This window comes from Conger conger, chromosome 13 (assembly GCF_963514075.1).
Source record: "Conger conger chromosome 13, fConCon1.1, whole genome shotgun sequence".
Classification (NCBI taxonomy): Eukaryota; Metazoa; Chordata; class Actinopteri; order Anguilliformes; family Congridae; genus Conger; species Conger conger.
Genome location: NC_083772.1, coordinates 15,193,684 through 15,215,182, shown reverse-complemented (window position 1 = coordinate 15,215,182; position 21,499 = coordinate 15,193,684). Strand labels below are relative to the sequence as shown.

General features: G+C 43.1%; 2 protein-coding genes across 4 annotated transcripts in view; both read left to right on the top strand.

Moving 5' to 3' along the window:
* exoc3l2b (exocyst complex component 3-like 2b) overlaps positions 1–14,766 on the top strand; it is a 41,206-nt gene extending 26,440 nt beyond the window's left edge. For both annotated transcript variants that reach the window (XM_061218467.1, XM_061218468.1), the window contains exons 4-13: positions 2,874–3,561; positions 4,341–4,455; positions 5,767–5,877; positions 6,322–6,422; positions 6,872–6,982; positions 7,274–7,409; positions 7,949–8,071; positions 8,682–8,837; positions 10,497–10,618; positions 13,012–14,766. In XM_061218467.1, the coding sequence (XP_061074451.1) occupies positions 2,874–3,561; positions 4,341–4,455; positions 5,767–5,877; positions 6,322–6,422; positions 6,872–6,982; positions 7,274–7,409; positions 7,949–8,071; positions 8,682–8,837; positions 10,497–10,618; positions 13,012–13,291 (1,943 nt within the window). In that variant the 3' untranslated portion in view covers positions 13,292–14,766. The remainder of the gene's footprint in view (positions 1–2,873; positions 3,562–4,340; positions 4,456–5,766; positions 5,878–6,321; positions 6,423–6,871; positions 6,983–7,273; positions 7,410–7,948; positions 8,072–8,681; positions 8,838–10,496; positions 10,619–13,011) is intronic.
* Positions 14,767–16,791: 2,025 nt separating this feature from the next.
* On the top strand, positions 16,792–21,230 carry LOC133107709 (gastrula zinc finger protein XlCGF57.1-like). Of its 2 annotated transcripts, none has more exons than XM_061216818.1 (4): positions 16,792–17,202; positions 18,390–18,614; positions 19,054–19,153; positions 19,279–21,230. In XM_061216818.1, the coding sequence occupies exons 1-4, from the start codon at positions 17,008–17,010 to the stop codon at positions 20,715–20,717; spliced, it is 1,959 nt and encodes a 652-aa protein (XP_061072802.1). In that variant the 5' UTR covers positions 16,792–17,007; the 3' UTR covers positions 20,718–21,230. The 2 variants fall into 2 exon arrangements, with proteins under 2 accessions (XP_061072802.1, XP_061072803.1); XM_061216819.1 differs by lacking the exon at positions 16,792–17,202 and adding an exon at positions 17,227–17,513.
* Positions 21,231–21,499: the final 269 nt, after the last annotated feature.

The following is a 21,499-nucleotide window of genomic DNA, read 5'->3' as shown; positions in this document are numbered from 1 at the left end:
CATTTAAAAATACTTTACACTATATTACATTTTCCCGTTCATGGAGCCAGAAGCTCTTATCCAGGCTGACTTGCTTGGTCATCCCATATAGTTTGTTGGCTTATATCCAGCTACTCTGTCCAGCCATTCAACAGCCACTGTCTGCCTGGGTGCTTCAGCCGATCTCCCAAGCCCAGAGACGGTTTCACTCATTAACCCATTTAGGCATAATATCACACATATATTAGTTTAACTGAACATTCTAATGTTCAGTTAAAATAGAACACAAACTTGTTGTAGAACACCAACTTTGAAAATTCAATGTGTTTATTGATTTACAGTTCAGAACAAAAGTCGATGCTATGAATCACTTTACAAATACATAGACAAAGACAAAAAACACTTAAAGAGAAAGGCAATAAACTACAAGGTTGCTCAGGGGTTCAACAAGGAGTTCAACAAAGGAGAAAAAAAAAACTAGGATAAGTTGATGCGGTACAGCAAGAAATAATGATAATAATGGCTTCAGGGTCATATAACTGCAAGTGTATATGGGGGAGTTTTACAGCTTGGCTTTAGTTTGAACGTGTACTGTACCAGGAAGGATTGCCATTTGCCAAATGTATGAAATTTCAGAAGAGCCAGGAAATGTACACTCCGCTGGCAAAAACAGGTCAAACTAGGTTTTAGAACAGCTGGTAGCTGGTTGGCCAGCTCCCTGCTTGACATGGTTTGACCAGCACAAGCTATTTGAAACAGTCAGTCAGCTACCAGCTCATACCAAGCTAGACCAGCTTTATGACAAGCTTGGCCATGCTGTTTGACCAGTTCAAGACCAGCTTGACAAGTTAAATTTCCAAGCTGGTCAAGCTAGCATTGCTGGATTTTACAGCAGGGTGTCTTAAGATGTGTAATGCTGTTCAGCTGCCTTGGAATAATATTGATTAAATCATATGGAGCAGATCAAGCAGAAGGCATCAACAGTGTTGCATAGTGGATCTGAGCTTAAAAGTTCCTGGTTTGATTTTCGGGTGTGGAGGGTGGGGCGCATTGGCCCTCCAGATGTTTCACCCTTTGGCGAGGTACTTATTTCACCAGCTTCAGTGAATATCCAGCTGTATCAGTGTAACATTTGGGTGTGTAAGTTGCCCTGGATGAGTGACCGATAAGCAAGCATTTTTTCAAAATGCAATGAAAGTAGGTAACTCTCCAACTGACTGTGCAGATTGCGCCTTCTCAGTGGGATGGAATGTTATCATCAGTAATACAAAAGCGCTTTGTTTACAGATGTCGTAAAACAAACCGCTTGGCTGTTTTCAAATGTTGCTTATCAGAATGCGGCAGAATGAGCCAGGTAAGTATGAGTACAAGTATTCACAAAACCATGAGGGCTCTTTAGAGCAAGTAGTTACTCAACGTTCCTCCTGTTTCTAAACAAAATAGCGCAAATAGCCTGTTCCAAATAGCCCTTAGTCATTTCAGCCGTTTGACTCCACATAGGCCTCCACATTGTCCGACTGGAAGAGCGGCTTAACTGCACATTGATAAATTACCGCGGATAGTTTGCGTCCGCTGGCGTTGCGCGTTCGTTGATTGCCTCGGCATCCTCTTGCGTAATCGCGGCGCTCGGCAGCCATTGTTCTGCAATCGGCCTTTGTTCCCGCCGCGGCGCTGATTGAGCGCCAATCAAAGGGCAAGCGGAGCTCTTCATCAAGCTCTCCGCCATCCACCACCTGCTAGTTTCCATATTAATCAACAGTGCACTTTGTCTTTCCATAAACTGTTTATATACTTTACGCTTTATTGCCTTGGCAGTCACAAGTCAGATGGCAAAGGTGCCACTAGCGTCATGCAAACAACCGAATGATTTATTTCTTTTGGCCAAATGGGTTTAAAGCTGTGAGTGTGTTTTTCTGGCTTCCTCTCCCTCTAACAGACCTCAGGGGGTAGTGTTTGGTCAGCTCACATTGCTAAGATAAGATAATAAAATTGTCATTCATTGTTTCTGGAGTTTTAAAAGAGATATTTAAAGATGATCCCTCATGCTTTTACCTCAACCTGTTCAACCAGGTGATATACTGGTATAAATATGCCAAACAGATTGACTGTCTCGCATCAGCTGAGATCTCATTCAGGTCGAAATACATTCCAACTATACTCCATACAACTGGAGCCGGTAGTGCAGTACACACAGTGATTATAGCACATACGTACACTGTACTGTATGGAGTGGCGGCTGTCGGCTTTAAAGTTCAGACACATCATTGGGCATTGAGTGGGAATGCTGATTTATCTTTGGCATTCTCTAATCCCAAATGAAAGCTGAATGATGAAACCAACACTCCTCCTGAGTGCTACTTGACAGACTCAAATGTCACAGAAATAAGGATTCAAGGGAAAAATAGCACCTGCCTCCTGGCTGTACAGCTCAAGCTGTTGAATCTCATCTTGGACAGACCGTGGGTATCCATGTCAGATACCTCACCCTGCCCCAACGGCCAGTGGTGCTTGAGGGGCCAGGGTAGAGGGGCAGGCAGAGTGGTTACACTAGACAACATTTTAACATATGAGTCAATGAGTGAAATATCCTCTTGAGACCCAGCATATATTATATATATTTTCACAATGCAAGTGTCTTGGGTGACAAAAACATGTTTCAGTGAAAATATATTCAATAATATTGTTTGTTTTATTTTTATTGAATGTCCCTTGTAGTGTAGGTGTCTGCACAGTAGAATAAATGGCTTTTGAGAGTAAAACCACAGACTCATATCCCCTACAGGGGACAAAACTGAATTTGTGGGTCTCAGGAGGATAAGGGGGATGTTGTATGTCTTTGCCTTTGAATTAATCACCAGGATGTAAGAGTCACTGTGTTCACTATCCCCTGGCAGTGCTGGAGATCCTGAAGCTGGTGACCAAGCGGGACCTGTTCCTGGCGGACACGCACATCATGGAGCTGGAGCAGGAGTGTGAGGCGGCTGCAGTCCCCATCGGGGTGAGCTCGCCGGGTGTGCTGCTGGCCGAGGAGCTGGCCAGCCCTGGCAGCAAGGACGGGGGCCGGCGCAAGGCCAAGGACGTGGAGCTGCTGTACGAGGCCCTGCAGAAGGAGATGTGGGATGTGGTGCGCGAGTCGCTGCGCTGCCCCACGGCCGGGCCCAACCTCACCCTGGTGGTGCAGGTCCTGCAGCAGGAGGAGCAGGCGGACCAGGACTGGGCCCAGAGGGAGGCTCCGCCCGGGCCCCTGCCTGCCCCGGTCGGCCCCAGGCCCCGGCGGCTCAAGCAGCTCTGGAAGGAGGCGGTGGCGGAGGCGGCGGATGCCAGCCTGCCCCAGCAGATGGAGGCACAGGCGGGGCAGCTGGCTGCCTACCTGGAGAGGCTGCGCAGCCGCGTGGTGGAGGACCTGGGGGCCGCCTGCCGAAACGCCGTCCCCATCTACCCCGAGGAGTACGGAGCCTTCCAGGTGTACCTGCAGAGCTACCACCAGGCCGTGATCCGCCGGCTGCACACCATGACCAGCACCGCCCTGCCCGTCTCCGACACATACTCCCTGCTGGACTGGATCTACAACATCTACAGCAGGTAGGCAGCCTGGGGGAAGCCTGTAGCCTAGTGGCTAAGGAACATGACTGGAACTCCGAGGGTTGTTGGTTCATGATAACATCCGTGCAGCTGCTGGGCCCTTAAGCAAGGCCCTTAACCCCAAATTGCTCCTTAGTCCAATTGACTGTAAGTAAATATCTGACAGCTAAATATCAGCTAAATGTCTGTAATGTAGGTGTGTAATGTACAGTAGGCTTCAGAGCTTCTAACACCTGGAAAAGGACTGACCACAGAGGCAGATGGATGAGAGACTGCATGAGAACATTAACAGCTGGATCCAGGCCAGCTAGTCACAGTCATGACCTGACCCTAGCCATCTAACAAGTTCCTCATCTCTGACCCCACTACTGCTGAGTCTGGTGTAAGCTCTTTCCAAAAACGAGAACAGCGTGTCACCTTAGTCAGCTAATATTCACACGCTCTCAAGAGTTGCATTGTTCGTGAGATCATGTGTAATTTTCCAAATGTTTTAAATCACATATTTCAGAACCTGATGTTTCAGCACCTGTGATTCATTTAAGTCATGGCTGAAGAGTACTCACACCTTGATCTAAAGGTCTTAATTAACTGGCTTTTCAAGGAAACCACAGAAACCTGTAGACACAGCAGCCTTGCAAACTGGAGTTTAACATTCCTCTTGTAAATGGTTTCCAAAACCAGCGTCTACATATCTACAGCTTTCTATCAATCATCAAAGCGATTGAGGTCAGTTAGGCAGTGCAGTTATGCTCAGCAGTGTTTCTTGGTCTCCATTCCAGGGACGTTCTTAATGTTGTCAGCAAGTCCACGCCCATCAACCGTTCCCAGCTGGGGCCCCTGTTGCCTTCGGAGACCATGGACAGGCTGGAGCTGGACTGCCTCAATTCTGTTAGGGTAAGGCATACGTATGTCCCTCGCAGCAAACCTGCCAATCACTGCAGTCCCATAAAGACTAGAGACTGTCTCAGACACACTATTGTCTGAAAATATTATTTCTATTACTTTTTTGCTAAATAAGACAAAAATATTGCCAATGAGGTGAGATAGTTTTTCTCATTTCAAGATATTCCAATGGGGATATACAGTTTCATTTGTCAAGCAAAAAGTAACTTAGAAAAAACTTATATTTTCTTCTAATGAGACTTTGGATAAGAGTTTAAGTTTCATTGCAAGACTTAAGTATTAGTAGCACACATTTTTCTTCAAGCAGCATCTAGTGGTGTACATAGAGAGGTAATTGCATACAGTGAATGTACACACAAACACATGCATGCAGGCAAAGGCACACACACACAATGGGAAAGAATGAGAAAATAATTATGCCATCTTGGCAAATACAGTACATACACTCACTTTATTAGGTATTTATTAGACTTCTTTTTTAGACTTCTACTACTATAGCCTATCCACTTAGAGTTATGATGCATTGTGTGTTCAGAGATGCTCTTCTGCATACCACTGTTGTAATGTGTGGTTCTCCTCTAACATCTCTCATTATCACAGCATTTCTGTCTGCTGCTCACTGGATTTTTGTTTTTTGCACCATTCTTTGCAAACTCTAAAGACTAATGTGCGTGAAAGTCCCAGGAGATCAGCAGTTTCTGAGATACTGAAACCATCCTGTCTGCCACCAACAATCATTCCACGGTCAAAGTCACTTCGATTTTTTACTGATTCTGACGGTTGATGTGAACATTAACTGAAGCTCCTGACCCGTATCCACATGATTGTATGCATTGTACTGCTGCCACATAATTGGCTGATTCGATAATCGCATAAATAGGTAATAAAGTCAAAATGTTCCTAATAAAGTGCCTGGTGAGTGCAATGGGTGGCCTGTAGCGTAGTGATCAAGGTAAATGAATGGGACACGCAAGGTTGGTGGTTCTAATCCACAATATGATCCGCACAGCCATTGGGCCCTTGAGCAAGGCCCTTAACCCTGCATTGCTCCAGGGGAGGACTGTCTCCTGCTTAGTCTATTCAACTGTACGTCACTCTGGATAAGAGCGTCTGCCAAATGCCAATAATGTAATGTAATGTAATGCAATGTATGTGGATCTTGACCAGTGCATGCTTTTGATTGGTATCTTCACAGTTTTAGTTCTTTCTTTAAAATGCATATCAGTTTCCCCTTTCGCCACATTGCACAACTAGCATCCCAGAGGCTAAGTTGAGCTTGGTTTTGGTTGTGTTGCTTTTCAGGACAAAGTGACCAATGAGCTGTCTCAGGTGCTTGACGAGGAGGAGAAACGTTGGAGTGAGATGCTGCGGGGAGAGGAGTATCAGTCATCCCTGGCTCGCACCGCCATTCAGGTCAGCCTCGAGTCACATTCACCACCATCTTATCAGAGAAGGACACATCTCTACACGCCTGCAGACTAAATAATAGAGCTCTATAGACTCTCCTGTTTCTGTCTGTCTTCTGTCTGGATGATTTTAGTCCTGTGAGCAAATTCTTTTGAATTATGTATGAGATTTTGTTAATTTATCTGAAATATTTGTTATGATTATGCACCACTTGTTCTTGCTGGTAATTCTTATGAGGATAGTACTCTGTTATGTAAAATATGTGACTTGTAATTGCTGTTATTGCAGTGTGCTCTAGTGGCCATAACAGGTACTGCCTCCTTAGCTGCCATGAGTTTTGCTCTTGAATAGTGAGTGGCTCCCTGTCTTTAAAATGTCTCAAAATAAAATGTATCACAATGTGTGTGTGCGTGTGTGTGTGTGTGTGTGTGTGTGTGTTCATGTGTGCAGAGACTACAGGTGGATCTCGAGAGATCAGCTTCTGTAAATCGAGACCTTGGCTCCCGTGTGGCACAGTGCAGTTTGAATGGACTAGCTGATTTCCTGTACAGGTAAGAGGAACACACAAGCACACAAATACACACACACATCACACACATCGTCTCACTAATCATGTTTCTGAGACCAGAAATAGCTTCTTGCCTTACTCTTTGAGATTGAATTGTACTTGTCTGACAATACTAACAGTACTGTATAACTGGCAAGAAGAACCTAACGAATGCACAGGGTTAATAAAGGTCAGTTTAGTACTATCATGTGGTTTTACTGAAGTATATTGGTAACTATACTTCCTATGCATCACAGAATTAAACCAGTATAGCAAAGGATTGGACCTATCATTTATAATTATTGTATTATACATAATAGCAGCATATAATATGTTTTGTAATTTTTTGCATTAGTATTGTACAGAGACAGCCGTTTGGGTGTCAGCAATCAGGAGATCAGGAGACAGTGGAATTTACCGTTAACTCTGATCTTCTATCACTTTTTTTTCCAGCTTCAAAAAAAAGGTCGAGATTTTCCATGAGACACAGATTGAGTTTGGTGAACGGGCTGATGGTTACATCTCCACGACCATCGCCCAGGTTAACTGCTGTCCTCCTTTCAGGTATGTGGACCAGGAATTTTGTCAAACTTAATCTCCCAGTGGTGTTTTTTCTACAAGGTAGTGCAAGAACCAGATATCTGTTACGAAATGTGCTATTGTGCCAAAAAAACTGGCCAATGGCAGTTGTAGGCCATTCTCCTCTACAGAATGTCAACAATAGGTCAACAATAGACAATGATTTACTGTCTACATTTTTTCAAAGCCACATATTTACATTCCATGAAATTTCACTGCACTGTTTCTATAGTCCTTCTGTCTAAGTGATGTGTGCCTGTGTGTGTTTGTTTGTAGGAGTTTTGTCCAGCGCTGTAGTCAGGGAGCGTCGGAGGTCAGTGAGGACTCAGCGCGGAGAGCGAATGCCTCCCTGGACAGGATTGTGCACCAGGGGGTGAAGGTGCTGAGTGACAAACTCTTCGAAAACATCAGGGTGAGCCACAGCTTTACAAACCGTTGCATACAGTTACACACACACTTGTGTACACAAACACCCATGCACACACTGTATAATCCAGTACAAACCAAAGCCTCCTGCCTGATGTAAGCTTCATCAAAATCTTATCTGCCTTTCCTCTGTTTCCTCATCTGAAGGTTCTCAGGGACGGCGCACACATAAATAGCTACCTGCAAGTTTGCATGCACAAATAGGCACGCACACAGGCACACACCCGGCAAAAACAAACACAACTGCAAACACCTATGGGCATACAAACACAACAGAGTTGGCAGAGCAGCACATTCCTACCCGTAGTGTATGTAGCAGCAGTGGCCCCAGGCCAGAGCAGAGTGACTGTATGGGCCTCCTGGCCTAATGACCCGCCGACATTACCAGAGAGGGACCCTGAATCCTGTTTACCCACATTTCCTATCCCAGGCCCTTTCTTACCAGTTCCTCTGACCCTTGCCTTACTGTAACAGTGAAACACATCTATCGAAGTGTGTTGAATCTCCTCCTTTTACACTTTTCAGCCCTTTTTTGACAAACTGGTGAAGAGGAAGTGGCTAAACAACACAGATGCCTTCGATGCAATCATAGCCATTATAAAGGAGCACTTCAAGAAGTTCCACAGAATGGACTGTCCACCCTACCAGGTATTCACCAAGACCCGTGTATATTTGCAAAATACATTTCCTGTACGAGTTTGTGTGATCCAAGCGGTTTTTGAAAAGTGGCGATACACATACATTCACAGGCTGATTGCAGAGGCCATACAGTATACACATACATGTTCTAATACTCATTGCTCTGATTGAAGGCCAAGTGATGGTTAAATGCGCATTGGAACTGACAGCACAAATTGAATGTATCTTAAGGTTTGCATTTACAGTTAAGTCAAAGCTAGTCAAAGATGATAGTTAATCTGGGCCTAAGACTTGGATGGATGAGTGAAACCCAACACATTCTTGTGGAATCATACTGATAGATTTAACTTCATTACATTACGGACATTACATTTCACTACATTTATTTAGACGCTTTTTTCTAAAGCGATTAACAGTTGATTACACTAAGCAGGGTCCAATCCCCCCAAGAGCAATGTGGGGTTAAGGGCCTTGCTCAAGGGCCCAACAACTGCCCGGTCTTACTGGAGCTTGAACCACCAAGATCCAGGTCCCAGTCAAGCCCCTTAGCCACTAGGCTATCAGCTGTCCCTGATTGATTTATTGACTGATTGATCAAACAACTGATTTCTGCTGACAGACGCTGGTGAGTGAGGTGCACAGGCGGGTACTCATTGAATACCTGCGTGCCATCATGAGGGGGCGTGTCATCTGCACGTCGCTGAAGATGAGGAAGAGGATGGCCAGCCGACTGCGCGACGAGAGCAAGCAGCTCAAAGTCCTCTTCAAAGACCTGGTGAGTCAGCCGAGTCAAATCTCTGGAATTACACCGGAGACACGCTAACATGGAGACACGCTAACATGGAGATACGCTACCAGTCGTCCGGCAGTCAGAGGGTTTCCGGTTCAAATCCCACCCTGGTCTGTTGAAGTGTCCCTGGGCAACCAAATGCTCCTATCCTAAACTAACCCTGACGAGCTGGTTGGTGTCTTGCATGGCAGCCAATCACTGTTGGTGTGTGAGTGTGTGTATGAATGGGTGAATGAGAAGCATCAATTGTATAGCAGTTTGGATAAAGGAGCTGTATAAATGCCAACCATTTACCATTACCAAAAGTGATGCTGCTTTGGATGCGTTGAGAAAAATTGACATTTGACACTGAGCCTTAAAGTCACTAAAACACTAATTTAAACCTGGATAGAGATCGTTTTTGGTACTTACTGTGAAAACCACTCATGGATATCAGGACCTAACAAACAACACTGTAAAATACACAATATGGGACCTTTAAAAAACTTGTGTGACCCGCAAATGTATGGTTAAAATTGGCTTGGACCAGTCACATTCCTCTTTACACAAAGCTCAAGTTCTTGCACAATGGACCGACCCAAAGGAATGTACCCCCCTCCCCCCCTCATATCTGTCACGTGTGTTTGTGCCTGGATGACTCGGTCTCAAACAAAAGGAGACGGGTGATGAATGGGCACCGTTGGGCTGAAGTAGGCACGTGAGCGATGCGACCGGGCCACCTCACATGGGAGGGCACCTTTCCCCTCCCCCGCCATCTCCGGCCACTGCGTCCGCTCCGCGATCCAGTTAAAACATCCGTTTGTCACCTAGGCAGACAACAGGAAGGCTTTGTTTACCGAGGAGCATCCTGTCCGGGGTCTTTCAAGTCTCAGGCGGCGGGCCCTGTAGCTGACCAAGGGCCCTGGCTCGTAGACGTTTGGGGGGCATTTGAACTTCCCGTAAAGAGCATGGGCTTTGGCATTCCAGCTCACTTTTTCTTTTTACTGAAAACCAGGAAAGGGAAGAACTATCCAGGACAGGTATTACATTATTAGATGTAAATATGTGTTGTGAATGCAGTCAAGAGGACTCTTCATGGTTCACAAAATTTTGACACAATTATTGAAAATCCTTGCAGGGGCCTGGTTTGAGCATTATTATTTTCAGTTGGGCTGGTTAACATGTATTCCCTTAATAGTCTGCATTGATTTTTGTGATCAGAATACACATCGTTTTTTCACTTGTTTTAATGATTATGATCAACCACATCACACCACATAATGAATGTAATTTTTCATGAAGCAAGCCCCTGTCTGTTTGTCTTTGGCAAGCTGTTAATATTGACACATTGGAGGATAAGATATCATGCAGTTGCAGGTAATAATGGACACGCTGATGATGATTGACAAGACTGTTGATTGACAGGACTGTTGATTATGATTGGCAGGGAAGCTGATTATGCTGACAGTGTATTTGATTAGAGTGCTGCTTGTTTCACTGTGGAGTGGCTCCACAGTAAGTGTTTTAGCTGGCCTTTAAGTTTCTCGGAGTCTGGTTGGAGCATCTGCTAAATGTATATGATGTGGCGCCAGGTGCTTTCATACTTAGCTCTTTCTTGTTGAATAATGATGAGGGCTGCTCTGACCTCTGACCCCTTTTCCTCAGGAATCAACGTCCTCGTGGCTCGACAGTGCCGTCCCGCACCTGTCGGAGATCATCCTCTTGGAGGACACGCCTTCCATCCAGATGGAAGTGGGAGTCCTGGTGCGAGAGTTCCCAGACATACGGTAAGGGCCTCCTGAAAGAGGCTTGCTTATGTGCGGAAGCATCGTCCGGGGGGTCGCCGTGTAGGGCAGAGCCAACAAAAACCGAGAGGCCCGGTGTCAGAAGTCATTCTAAAAAAATTTCAGCGATCCTCTATCTCTATAAATGGCATACGGGTGGTAGAGGTGGAACTTGTGAAAGCAAACAAGCCCTGACTGCTTCCTGATATTAATGGAAACACAAACTGCTACTGCTGAAGCATGAAAGAGGGGGAACCATCCATCTCAAGGCCTTAGCCAAGAAAGAGCCAAAGAGCAGCTTCCTGCCTAGGTCCTGGCATATTAGCAGTGTTTTTTATCCTGCAGAGGTCAGTCGCCAACTTTAGGGTCCCATTGGGGCAATCCCGGGGTCCGAGGAAGTGGCCACAAGCAGAATGTATTCTTAATGCAGCCATACATCTTCCTGCTCCTCTTCCGTGACACTTTATAGTCTTGACCCAGTTGTTGCTTCAGCCGCAATGGGCCAACCCAAGCCCAGGAACATCACCACCCTTCCTTTCTACATATAGTTGCCCGTGGCTGCTATTCGCATTGCAGAGTCATTGCCTACATTTGGACGTCAGCTCACCTGGTGTGACTCAGTATCATTAGCATTTATGAGGTGAGCAGTAGGTATGTACAGTGTAGCCTACAGAAGAGTGTAATTTGAAGCTCTGACTCAATTCACTTCCAAATATGCACAGCAGTGGTTGTAATGGTATCTGGGAGAGAGGAAGCCAGAAACTCTAATCCAGAGAGATAGGAAAAGTATACAGTGCCTAATTTTATGCAATGCCTGGCTGAAAAACCGCTCAAGTTCAGACCAGTTCCCTGCTTGACGTGGTTTGACCAGTTCAAGCTATGTTTTGAGACAGCTGGTAGTGGGTTGACCAGCTACCAGCTCGAACAAGCTGCCAGCACTAGTTGGTTAACCAGCTAATACCCAGCTAGACCAGCGTGGCGATGCTGGTTGACCAGCTCATTCCCAGCTAGACCAGCTTATGACCAGCTTGACCAGATCATTTCTAAAGCTCAAACAATTACCTACCAGGGCTTAAAGCAATGGTTCAGTCCATGAGCACCATCAACTACAAAGATGAGCACTTGCTACAAGGGGAAATTTTTTTAAGGACAACCACGCAAAATGCCATTTAATTCCACCGTGTCATCCACCAACTGATCTGCACTCACTGCAACCATATCTCCATCCCAAGAATGATCCCCTTACTCCTAGACCCAGGTTATTAGGCCTGAATGTCATCCTGAGATAATTAAGTCCACCCTGGTGTGGTATGCATGAGATATATACATGTGTCAGTGCAAGCTTATATGTGACTATGTGCATGTAAATTACACGTTATATGGTAGCAACTGGGCAGAATATGCAATTAAGACATTCCAGTTCCCTCCCGTACCATCCACCAGACACATTTCCCTTCCCATGGTAATACTAGGCCTATTACAACTGAGTAGACCACAGCACTTGCAGCCTGTGCCAGCGCAGTATGAGTGTGTGAGTTCCAGCTCGCCACATCAGCTATCCTGATAATTGAGGACCCCTCCACCTTCATAAACGACCAGAGCAGCCACATGAGTCACTCTTGAACAGTCTACAGTTCCAGACCATGTGTCATAATGTGGTATTTTGAAAAACAACTTTCCGGTGGCACAAGTTGAGGACCTCGGAAACAATACAGTGGCACGTTGTCTGGCTCAGCCATCCGGCAAGGTGAGGCGATGGTGGTCGCTCAAAGACGAGGGCTCTCCATGACCAACGATCCGCCCGCTCAGCACAGACAGGAAACTGTTGCAGGGCTGTTCCTGCCACCCCACAGGGGACTGCCTGGTGCCAAGGTGCTCCTTCAAAGGCCAACCGTGCCTGACTAACAAGCACAGATGTTAAAGTCATCTTCACTCACGGCTCGCCTTGTTCTCGAGTGTCGACCCCGCCCATTGTTTGCAGGAGATCAAAGTCTGCCAACGTCGGTTTGCCTTCCCGTGTTTCTCAACTGTTCCCCCCGCCAAGAGGGTGTTTTTCCCTGTCCTGGTCAGTTTAGTGCAGGGGTGTCAAATCTTATCCGTGAAAGGTCAGGTGTGAGAGCAGGTTCTTGTTTTAGCCCAGCAATAAGACACCTGATTCTAATTATTAAGGTCTTGATTGAAGACCAGGATTAGTTCATTAGTGGATTAAGCGTTGTAGGCTAAAATCTAAACCCACACCAGCCATTTTCACATAAGATTGAATATACCCCTGGTTTGGCTCTGTCCAAAATGCTTTAATTTTGACACTGGAAAACAACAAACTTTGGTTGACATTGGTTGCTTCTTAAATGTGCTTTGTAAATAAATTTGCCTTGATTCTCTCCCGCTCCCCCCAGAAAGAAGCACATATCAGCCATCCTCAACATACGCGGGATGACGCGGCAGACGGAGAGGCAGGAGATCCTGAACATCGTCAAGGACATTGAGAACAGTGACAGCCTCACACAGCTCTCCCGCGACAGGGCCCTCTTCTCCGAGGTCCCGGTGACCTCAGAGATCCACTGCCTCAACCTGGGCCTCAGCCGGATCGCCCTCACCGCCACCTCCTGCATCTCCGGCCTGAGGCCACGCCGCAAGAGGACCCTAGAGAGAGAGGCGTCTGACGACATGCTCTGAACTCTCCAGATGAACCACCGGGGGGTGCCGTTTCTGCAAAACTCCCAGGCATCTAATGGGTGGGGGGGGGGATTATTTTCCTGAGATTTAAAAATTAAGGGGAAAACTGAGGAACGCTTTACCCCCGTTACAGGGATGGATTTTGTGAAAGGAAAGGTGATGATAATGACAGTGAGGTGATTAAAAGGAGGATCTGTGCAACAATTCCATGGCATCTCCTACTGATTTTACCCTTGATGAATATTCTTAATAAAGGAAAAAAAAACAAGCAGCTTGCCTTAGAACAAATAAGCCTGTCACAATAAATGATGTTTTATTTTCAATAGAAATACCAGGAATTCTTCAAATACTCATTATTGTAATTCAGAAATGAACCCCAACAGCTGACAACTGGAAATGAACTGGAAAGCTAAGCTAATTTCTCATTAATATATTTGACATGAGTTATATGAGGGTTCCAACAGATTTAATGTAATTTATATCATTACTGATGAAAGGCAACATTTTAAAATATTGCTGGTAAAAATATATTTCCTAATCCTAGCAACATGCTTACTGCAATATAAAGGAGATTGAGGCAGTTTTTGATGCCACACATGATAAAAGCTTGATTTAAGGTACTATTCAGTTTAATTATATATTCATTACAGTGTGTTTCTTCATATTTAAGAATTATTGATTCACAGTTTATTTTACATTGTTATAAAGGCAAATGTAAAGCATGAAACTCAAGAAAAGAGGATCGGACCAAGCAACAATTATTTATGTACCAGCAGAGAGTCTTATTTATTGTAAAGTAGTCCGTCCTATAACTGTAGTCAAACTCTTAAGGAAACATTCAGCTGAATTTCCATTTCAAGTTAGAATTATCCTTGATCTAACACTTAGGAATGACCAAGAAAAAAAGTCTGTAGTCAAAATATCACCAGAAAAAAGAAATATTAGAGACATTAACAAAAGCTTGGATTTAAAACTGAATCATATCAGTTAATGTAGCTTGTGGTCAAATGATTTAATCTTCATTCTATAATGCATATGAAAGGTCCTGTGGTTTTAATATGTAGATTTCATGTATTCAGGATTATAATCTGCTGTTGGAAGTGCACAGGAGGGGAATTGAAGGTGGGATTTGGACCTCCTCTGGAATGTTCTCAAAAATAGTTACTCCTTGAATTCTGAATGTGCTGTATATATATATTGATTAGAAATTGCTTTTTAAAGACAGTCCTGGATAATCAGGTTTCTTGTTCACCACGTTTAATTTCTTCTAAAAATGGTCACTTTTTCTCCACTGTGCTGGTCGGGTGCCTTGGTTGTCTATGTATGTGGCTCAGTAACTGTATTTCCTGTTTCTTCTGTGATCAATGCATAAACTGTGTACAATTGGTACACAATGTAGATGTAAAAATACATTTGCTATGAACTGTAAATAATCAAATCAGCTAATGTGAATAAATGAGAAAGGTAAGATCAAAGAGTGTTGTTTGGGTTGTTGTTTTTTCCAACCTTTGAAACAATGGAATAAGAGAAAAAGCCATTAATTAAGCATAAAGACAATAGAGCTAAGCTATCCCAGTTGGGGGGAAAGGTTCACAGAGAAAAAAAAACAGCACTGGGATGGAGGCCGCACACCACCGAGTGCCATTTTAAGATCCACAGAGCTCTTTTTATCTTCCTCCGGTGGAGGAGGGAAGGTGAAACTGTCAGTTCCTGGAGAGTGCAGGGTAATCCTGGAGGACTGACAGAGCTAAATAACAACGTCCAAAAAACAACAGAACAATGGCAGCTGAAGAGAAGCTCACTGGGGAACACGGTCCAGCCCTTGTTATGGAGTCAAGAGCCTGAACTCAAGCATCGCTCTTTTTCTCTTGGTTTTTTTTTAGTGGGTTTTTTTCTGTGTTGTTTTTGTTGCTGGTTCTTGGCAGGTGTGGTCATATTCTGAACAGAGGGCAAGTTCATGTTGGGCACGGCTCCAGCAAGGCTCCACTGGAAGGGCTACAGTAAGGAAGGGTATGAGCCTCTCCTCCTCGCCTGCAGAAAGGATGTTTTTCCAGTAAACAACAGTTTCCTGTTGTCCGCTGAGGTGGCAAATGGACACTTTTATTGGAGCCAAGTTTACACCGCATGATGGGAGGGGACTTCCCCTGCTATGGTTTACTGGCGGCAGTGTGGGGCAGTGGGGTGGGGGGGCGGTGGTTGTTGAGCGGTAAGGGGGGGGGTGCAATGCTGCCCACCCCTTTTTATGTTCAAAAGCATTTATAATCACTGAACACCAACATGGTGTGCCAACTGGGGTCCTGGAGAGCAGCATTTGGCATTGTTACTCAAAATAAAATCGATTAATTAAAGCACATTTAACTCAACTAGTTACAGGAGTCTAAAGCAGCCACTACTGTCATCGATCACAATAAAAATATTAAAGTTCAATCATCAATTGTAAGTGAACTAATTGGAAACTATTGGGAAAAGAAGCACCAATGAAGTGATTGGAACAGCTCCACCACCATACTTCCAATTAATCTTCAAATCTTTCACCCCAGGTAAATTGCTCTGTTATTATTGTTATACTTTCTTCTTCTTCTTCTTCTTCTTCTTCTTCTTCTTCTTCTTCTACTGTGAAGAGGACATTATTTTCCAATTCCCTGGGCTCTCAATGCCTTCTGCTGTTTCTTCAACCCCTTTCCTATTTCTGGGTCTGTCTGTGGGTATCATTTAATTATGGACTGAAAATGTCTTATTTTCTGATTATTCTGGTTATTCCAACATACAAGGCAGCACATAATTACGGAGGACATCATTACATAATTTATTGTGTTAGTCAAATGTTCCTGAATTAAAAATATTTGTGAAGGTGGGTCTGTGATAATGGGCATTTGTGTTAATATTGCACTTAAATATGTTACGTGTTTTTAATGTATGTCATGTATCGCAAATATTTCACATTTGAAATGTGTGGTGAATTGCTCAATCCAAATGAACATGCATTTAATATGCTAAAGAGAAAGCTTAAGTCAACAACCCCCCACAGGATCTGAAAATTACAGACCATCACTAAAGAAGAGGAGTGTGCCATAGCCTACATCATTTGGAACATTTGACACATTTTGATTTGATTTTTTAAGATTAATAATTTTGATGATTATATTTTAACTGAATGTTTGATTGGCAAATGTTTTACTTGTTGTAATTAATATAAGCCACTGATAAGAAAAATGAAAAATTCATAGTGGTGAATTTGACTTACTGCCATGGATTTTAAAACAGTAGACATTACAGTTTTGCATGTCTACATTGACCACTAAGCGGTAAACACCAGTTGAACACCACTACAAATTTCAGTACGGAAGTTTTTTTTTTTGTTTGTTTGTTTTTTAAACAACCAAGTTGTTTTCCTCCTCGTACAAAACGCGCACATGTTTAATGTATGTGGTGGACTCGCTCTGAATAGTGCGTGTCATCTGACGTAGTACTAGAGCGACACACTCTGTTGAGTGGTTTAGCTTGTATGACCCACCATCTTTGTTGTTGGATACATATATTTAGGTAGCGTCAAAAATGGTGGATAGTTCAAAGCGTGTCTGATGTACTCGTCTCATATCTATCTTTAAGTACAGAAATCACCTTGCTAGATAAAACCTCTAATTTTCTTCTCTTCGTTCTTTTTACAGTTTTAAGTGATATGATAAAGAATGGCGTACTGTAAAACTGATTAGGGGATGTCGACTTCTGACACTTTTCAGAAACAAGTAGCCTCCATCCTGGAGACGGTAACCAACTCTGCTGTGACAGAAGTGAGCAGATTTGTTAATGTTGGTTCGTCTGTTGGGCTAGGTGTGGAAGAATATGCGACTCCACCAGAAAATGAAGCGCAGACATTAGCATTACCCTCGACGGCGTCAGAAACTAAGACGGTGAGTTGTAGAAGCCGTGACTTTTAGACACTAAGGTCCAACCAACTTTGTCGCACAAAGACTGGTTTTCAAAAAATATAAGATCTCATATTTAAGTAGCATGGGTACTGTTAAACTAATCCAGAAAGTAGCCAGGTGAATGTACAAACAAAGATGGAGGAAGAACAAACAAGATGCACAAGTCAATGGAGAACCTTGTCCACAATCTGTAGTTTGTCAGGAACTTCAGAGTTGAGATCGAATGATGGTCTTAATATTAGAGTATTTGTATCAATATTCAAGCGCTCATTAAGCAGCGATGACATCAAGAAGTAAGTTGTATAGAAAGCAAACTCTTCCCTTTTTCTGAAAATGTACTTAATTTCGTTTGCATTTTTATCCGAATATTTTATTGGTTGGAATAAATAATATAGCAAAGCTGGAGGAACTGACAAGATGCACATGTTATAATGATAGTAAATGTTTATTTACAAGTCGATTATACAGCTACATCAAAAAAAAATCCCCATTCATAGACTCCTAGCTAGCATAGTGTAACGTTTGTCGATACAGATCAGTGCTATGTAACTAGTGAGCCTGACTATTTACATCATTGAACTGTATTTACAATCGAGACTCGGGGGACGAAACCAGAAATGCCCGGGAAAATGTATACGTTGAAAATAATTATAGCTACGTCGTCTTGTGGCTGTTGAGTTCAGTTTCTGGTCCTCTCTCGTGGGAAAATACGTTTTGAGTAACTAAACGGTATTAGCTATGTGTTATCTTGTGATAAAATCTAAGAATACCAGCTATGTCAGGAAGCTTAGGTTGTAATACACGTAACTTATTCCTCACGCTATGCAATAAGGAATAACAACCGTTACTCACTGGGAGTCCAGAGGTTTTGGTTAAATTTCAGATATTTAGAATTGTAATAAATGTCCTGAGAAGTTGGAAAGGTAAATTAAACTCATGCTACCATGTCAGTATTTTTCATTTTACTTGGGAAAATGAGAAGCTGCAGTTTAGATTATTTTTTATTGTAAAATAGAAGAAATGTCACACTTCTTTCCCTGCAATTGAAAGTATGTCGCCTACCAGCAATGTAAAACATGCCACAAATATCAAACATAAGTCAAATCATGGCATATATTGCATTGCAATATTTTCAGCTGGTTGATCAAAATCTGTACATTGCCTCTCAGGCGCAGTTTGCTTGTAGCATGGAGACACTGGCTAAAGAAGCAGTGAACAAAATCTGCAAACTTGCTGTCGAAGAATCTGCAGTTTTACGCTTGGAAGTGTCTCAGAGTCAGAATGAGAATGGAGACCTCAAGAGGAAGTTGAAGCAGATGGAACAGGAGCTGAGGGCTGTGCAAGATTCTGGTCTGGGAGAGAGACCCCTGAACACTCACTCTGTTGGAGTGCAGGTTGGTAATTATTAGTTTTGTTAAGACTTGAAACCAAAATATTACAGGTTTGATTCTCAACTAGGGCACTGCCATTCTGCTTAATTTGCGCGGTATCTAACCTTTAGGTTAAGGAATTGCTTTAGTATACACTCAGTGAGCACTTTATTAGGTATTTATTTGACTAATTTTTTTAGACTTAAGTCTTAAAGGTTTGATGCATTGTGTGTTCAGAGATGCTTTTCTGCATACCACTGTTTTAATGTGTGGTGATTTGCGTTACTATCACATTCCTTGACCAATCTGGCCATTCTCCACGGACCACTCTCATTAACAAGAGTTATTTTTTCTCAAGCGCACTCTTTTTCAGGTCTGGATATACTCTGTCCTGAGAGCAAGAGAGTCATTACGTTAAGTGTTCATGCAAATTCAGAATGTTAAACTTGCTCCTCTGTTTAAGTTTGCAGATATTGCAGATGGGAATGTATTAGTCATTGTCAAGGAAGAGACTGTTGAAGATGGTGGTGATGCACAGCAAGAATTTGAGATCAGTGAAGAGGGTAAGACATTGCAGAAAACTCCACATGGATGGATGAAGCATGTTTTTGTATTCATAAAGCTGTATTGATATTGAACTTTGTGTCTTGATACATCTTTTTACTGTTATTATTACCGTTATGTCCAGGACTTGGAGAGCTAAGTGGTGGAGAGGAACCTTCTTTTGAGAATGGTGTGGAGACATCTTCTACTCCAGTGGAGCCACATGCAAACATTGAAGATCTAAGTGGAAACACAAATGGGAACCAAAAGGATAGGCCTAGCAATGGGAGTAGATGGCTCAGTTCCACCGCAAACGCAAAGACAAGAAGCAAGAGGCTCATTCGTAAGACGCCAAAGGCCCTGGCACTGGAAAAACCTTTCAGCTGCATTCATTGTAATAAGGCCTTCAACATGAAACGTGGTCTTGACCAACATCTCTTAGTTCACACTGAGAAAAAGTACAACTGCCTTAAATGTGGGAAGGGCTTCACCCAGAAACATAATCTTAAATCACACCAGTTTGTCCATGCATCAGAGAAACCATTTAGCTGCACACATTGTGGGAAGAGTTTCACAGTAAAACGTAGTCTTCAGGTACACGAGCTTATTCACACTGGTGAGAAGCCATACAGCTGTCTTACTTGTGGAAAGAGTTTTCGGCAAGCTAGTAACCTTAAAATACACAACAGGGTCCACACTGGGGAAAAGCCCTTTTCCTGCAATATATGTGGCAAGAGCTTCAGCATTGCAAATACTCTAAAAAAGCACCAAATAGTTCATACAGGGGAAAAAGCCTTTCACTGTGATATATGTGGGAAGAAGTTTAGTCTTGCTATTAATCTTAATAGACATCACCGAATTCACACTGGAGAGAAGCCATTTAGCTGCGATGTATGTGGGAAAAAATTCAGTCAAGCGAATAATATGAAAGCCCATAAGCAGATTCATATAGAAGAAATGTCCTACACAGTAGAGAAACCCTTTAGCTGTGTTACATGTGACAGGAGGTTCACTTACAAATGTTTGCTTAAAAAACACCAGCTCATGCATGCAGGAGATAAGCATAAACAAATCCCCACAGGGAAAACATGGGACTGTGCCTGTTGTGGAAAGACTTTTGGTTCTTTTTCTTCCCTTAGAACACATTGGCGAGTTCACACAGGAGAGAGACCATACAGCTGTGGTAAGTGTGGGAAGAGGTTCAGTCAGCCTAGTGCATTGATAACACACCAGAGAGTTCACACAGGAGAGAAACCATTCACGTGTGATGTTTGTGGGAAGAGTTTTGGCCTTCCAAATGGGCTTAAAACACACCAGCGCATTCACACAGGCGAAAAACCATTCATCTGTGGTACATGCGGGATGAGTTTTGGCTTTGTTGGTAATCTTAAGAGGCATCAGCGTACTCACACAGGAGAAAAACCTTTCATCTGTGACGTATGTGGGAAAAGTTTTAGTCAAGCAAATAATCTTAAAGCTCATCAGCAAATCCACACGAAAGAAAAACCGTTTATGTGTGATAAATGTGGGAAGAACTTTGCTTATTCACGAAATCTGAGGGAACATAAATGTGTTTATGCCTGAAGAAAACATTCTACTACTCGCAGGTCCACATTCTCCCAGACCCAAACCTTGAAATATCAGTGGACACCTATCACCTAAAGAAATTAGCTAGCAGTGTGTGATTATTTGGGTTGGCATAATGCATATTTTATGCAGTTCTCATTTGAGTTTAAGGCAAAAACATAATGTGGTAAAAATGTTGTGCTGATGCATTTTTCCACAATACACTACTATGTGACCCACCGGACCCCCTTCTACACTTGACAAGTTCTTTTTTGGTATGTTTGTGTTCCATTGTCTTGCGATTGGAAGAAATTGCCCTTGTATCATCTGACCACTGTTCCTGGTATTATGTGGCATGGAAATTGCGTGTTTGAGAACATTTCCTGTTCTTTAGTTCTGTTGTTGCAAATTTGTTTTCTACAGAAAATATGCAATAACTAAATTAATTGTATGTTTTTGTGTTCCTCAATCAACCATCACCCATGTTATCTTTACAAAAGATAAATTGGAAAATAAAGGACTATTCCAGAAGTTGCATGACATCATTTTATTGGTGGGAAAACAAGGAAACTTTTTTTCTTTACCTTTGAATACACCGTATTGGCTGAATGACCCTTTTAATATTTGCACTTAAATGTCACTGTTCGAATGATGCATCATTTTGTCAATTTCCTCCATCCTCACTTGCCAGCAAAATGTTGCCTCGCTTTTAGACTTAAAGGAGTTGAGGATATGATTGTTTGTTGTGAACACAAAAAACAACAGCCATCTATGGATTATGGAAACCATCAGTTGTACCT

Bases quoted from the DNA above. Each gene is read 5' to 3' on its own strand.
- LOC133107709 (XM_061216818.1), top strand. From the start codon at position 17,008: ATGTCGACTTCTGACACTTTTCAGAAACAAGTAGCCTCCATCCTGGAG. The intron at 17,203-18,389 runs GTGAGTTGTAGA...ATTGCCTCTCAG, and splicing joins CGGCGTCAGAAACTAAGACG to GCGCAGTTTGCTTGTAGCAT. The intron at 18,615-19,053 runs GTTGGTAATTAT...CCTCTGTTTAAG, and splicing joins CTCACTCTGTTGGAGTGCAG to TTTGCAGATATTGCAGATGG.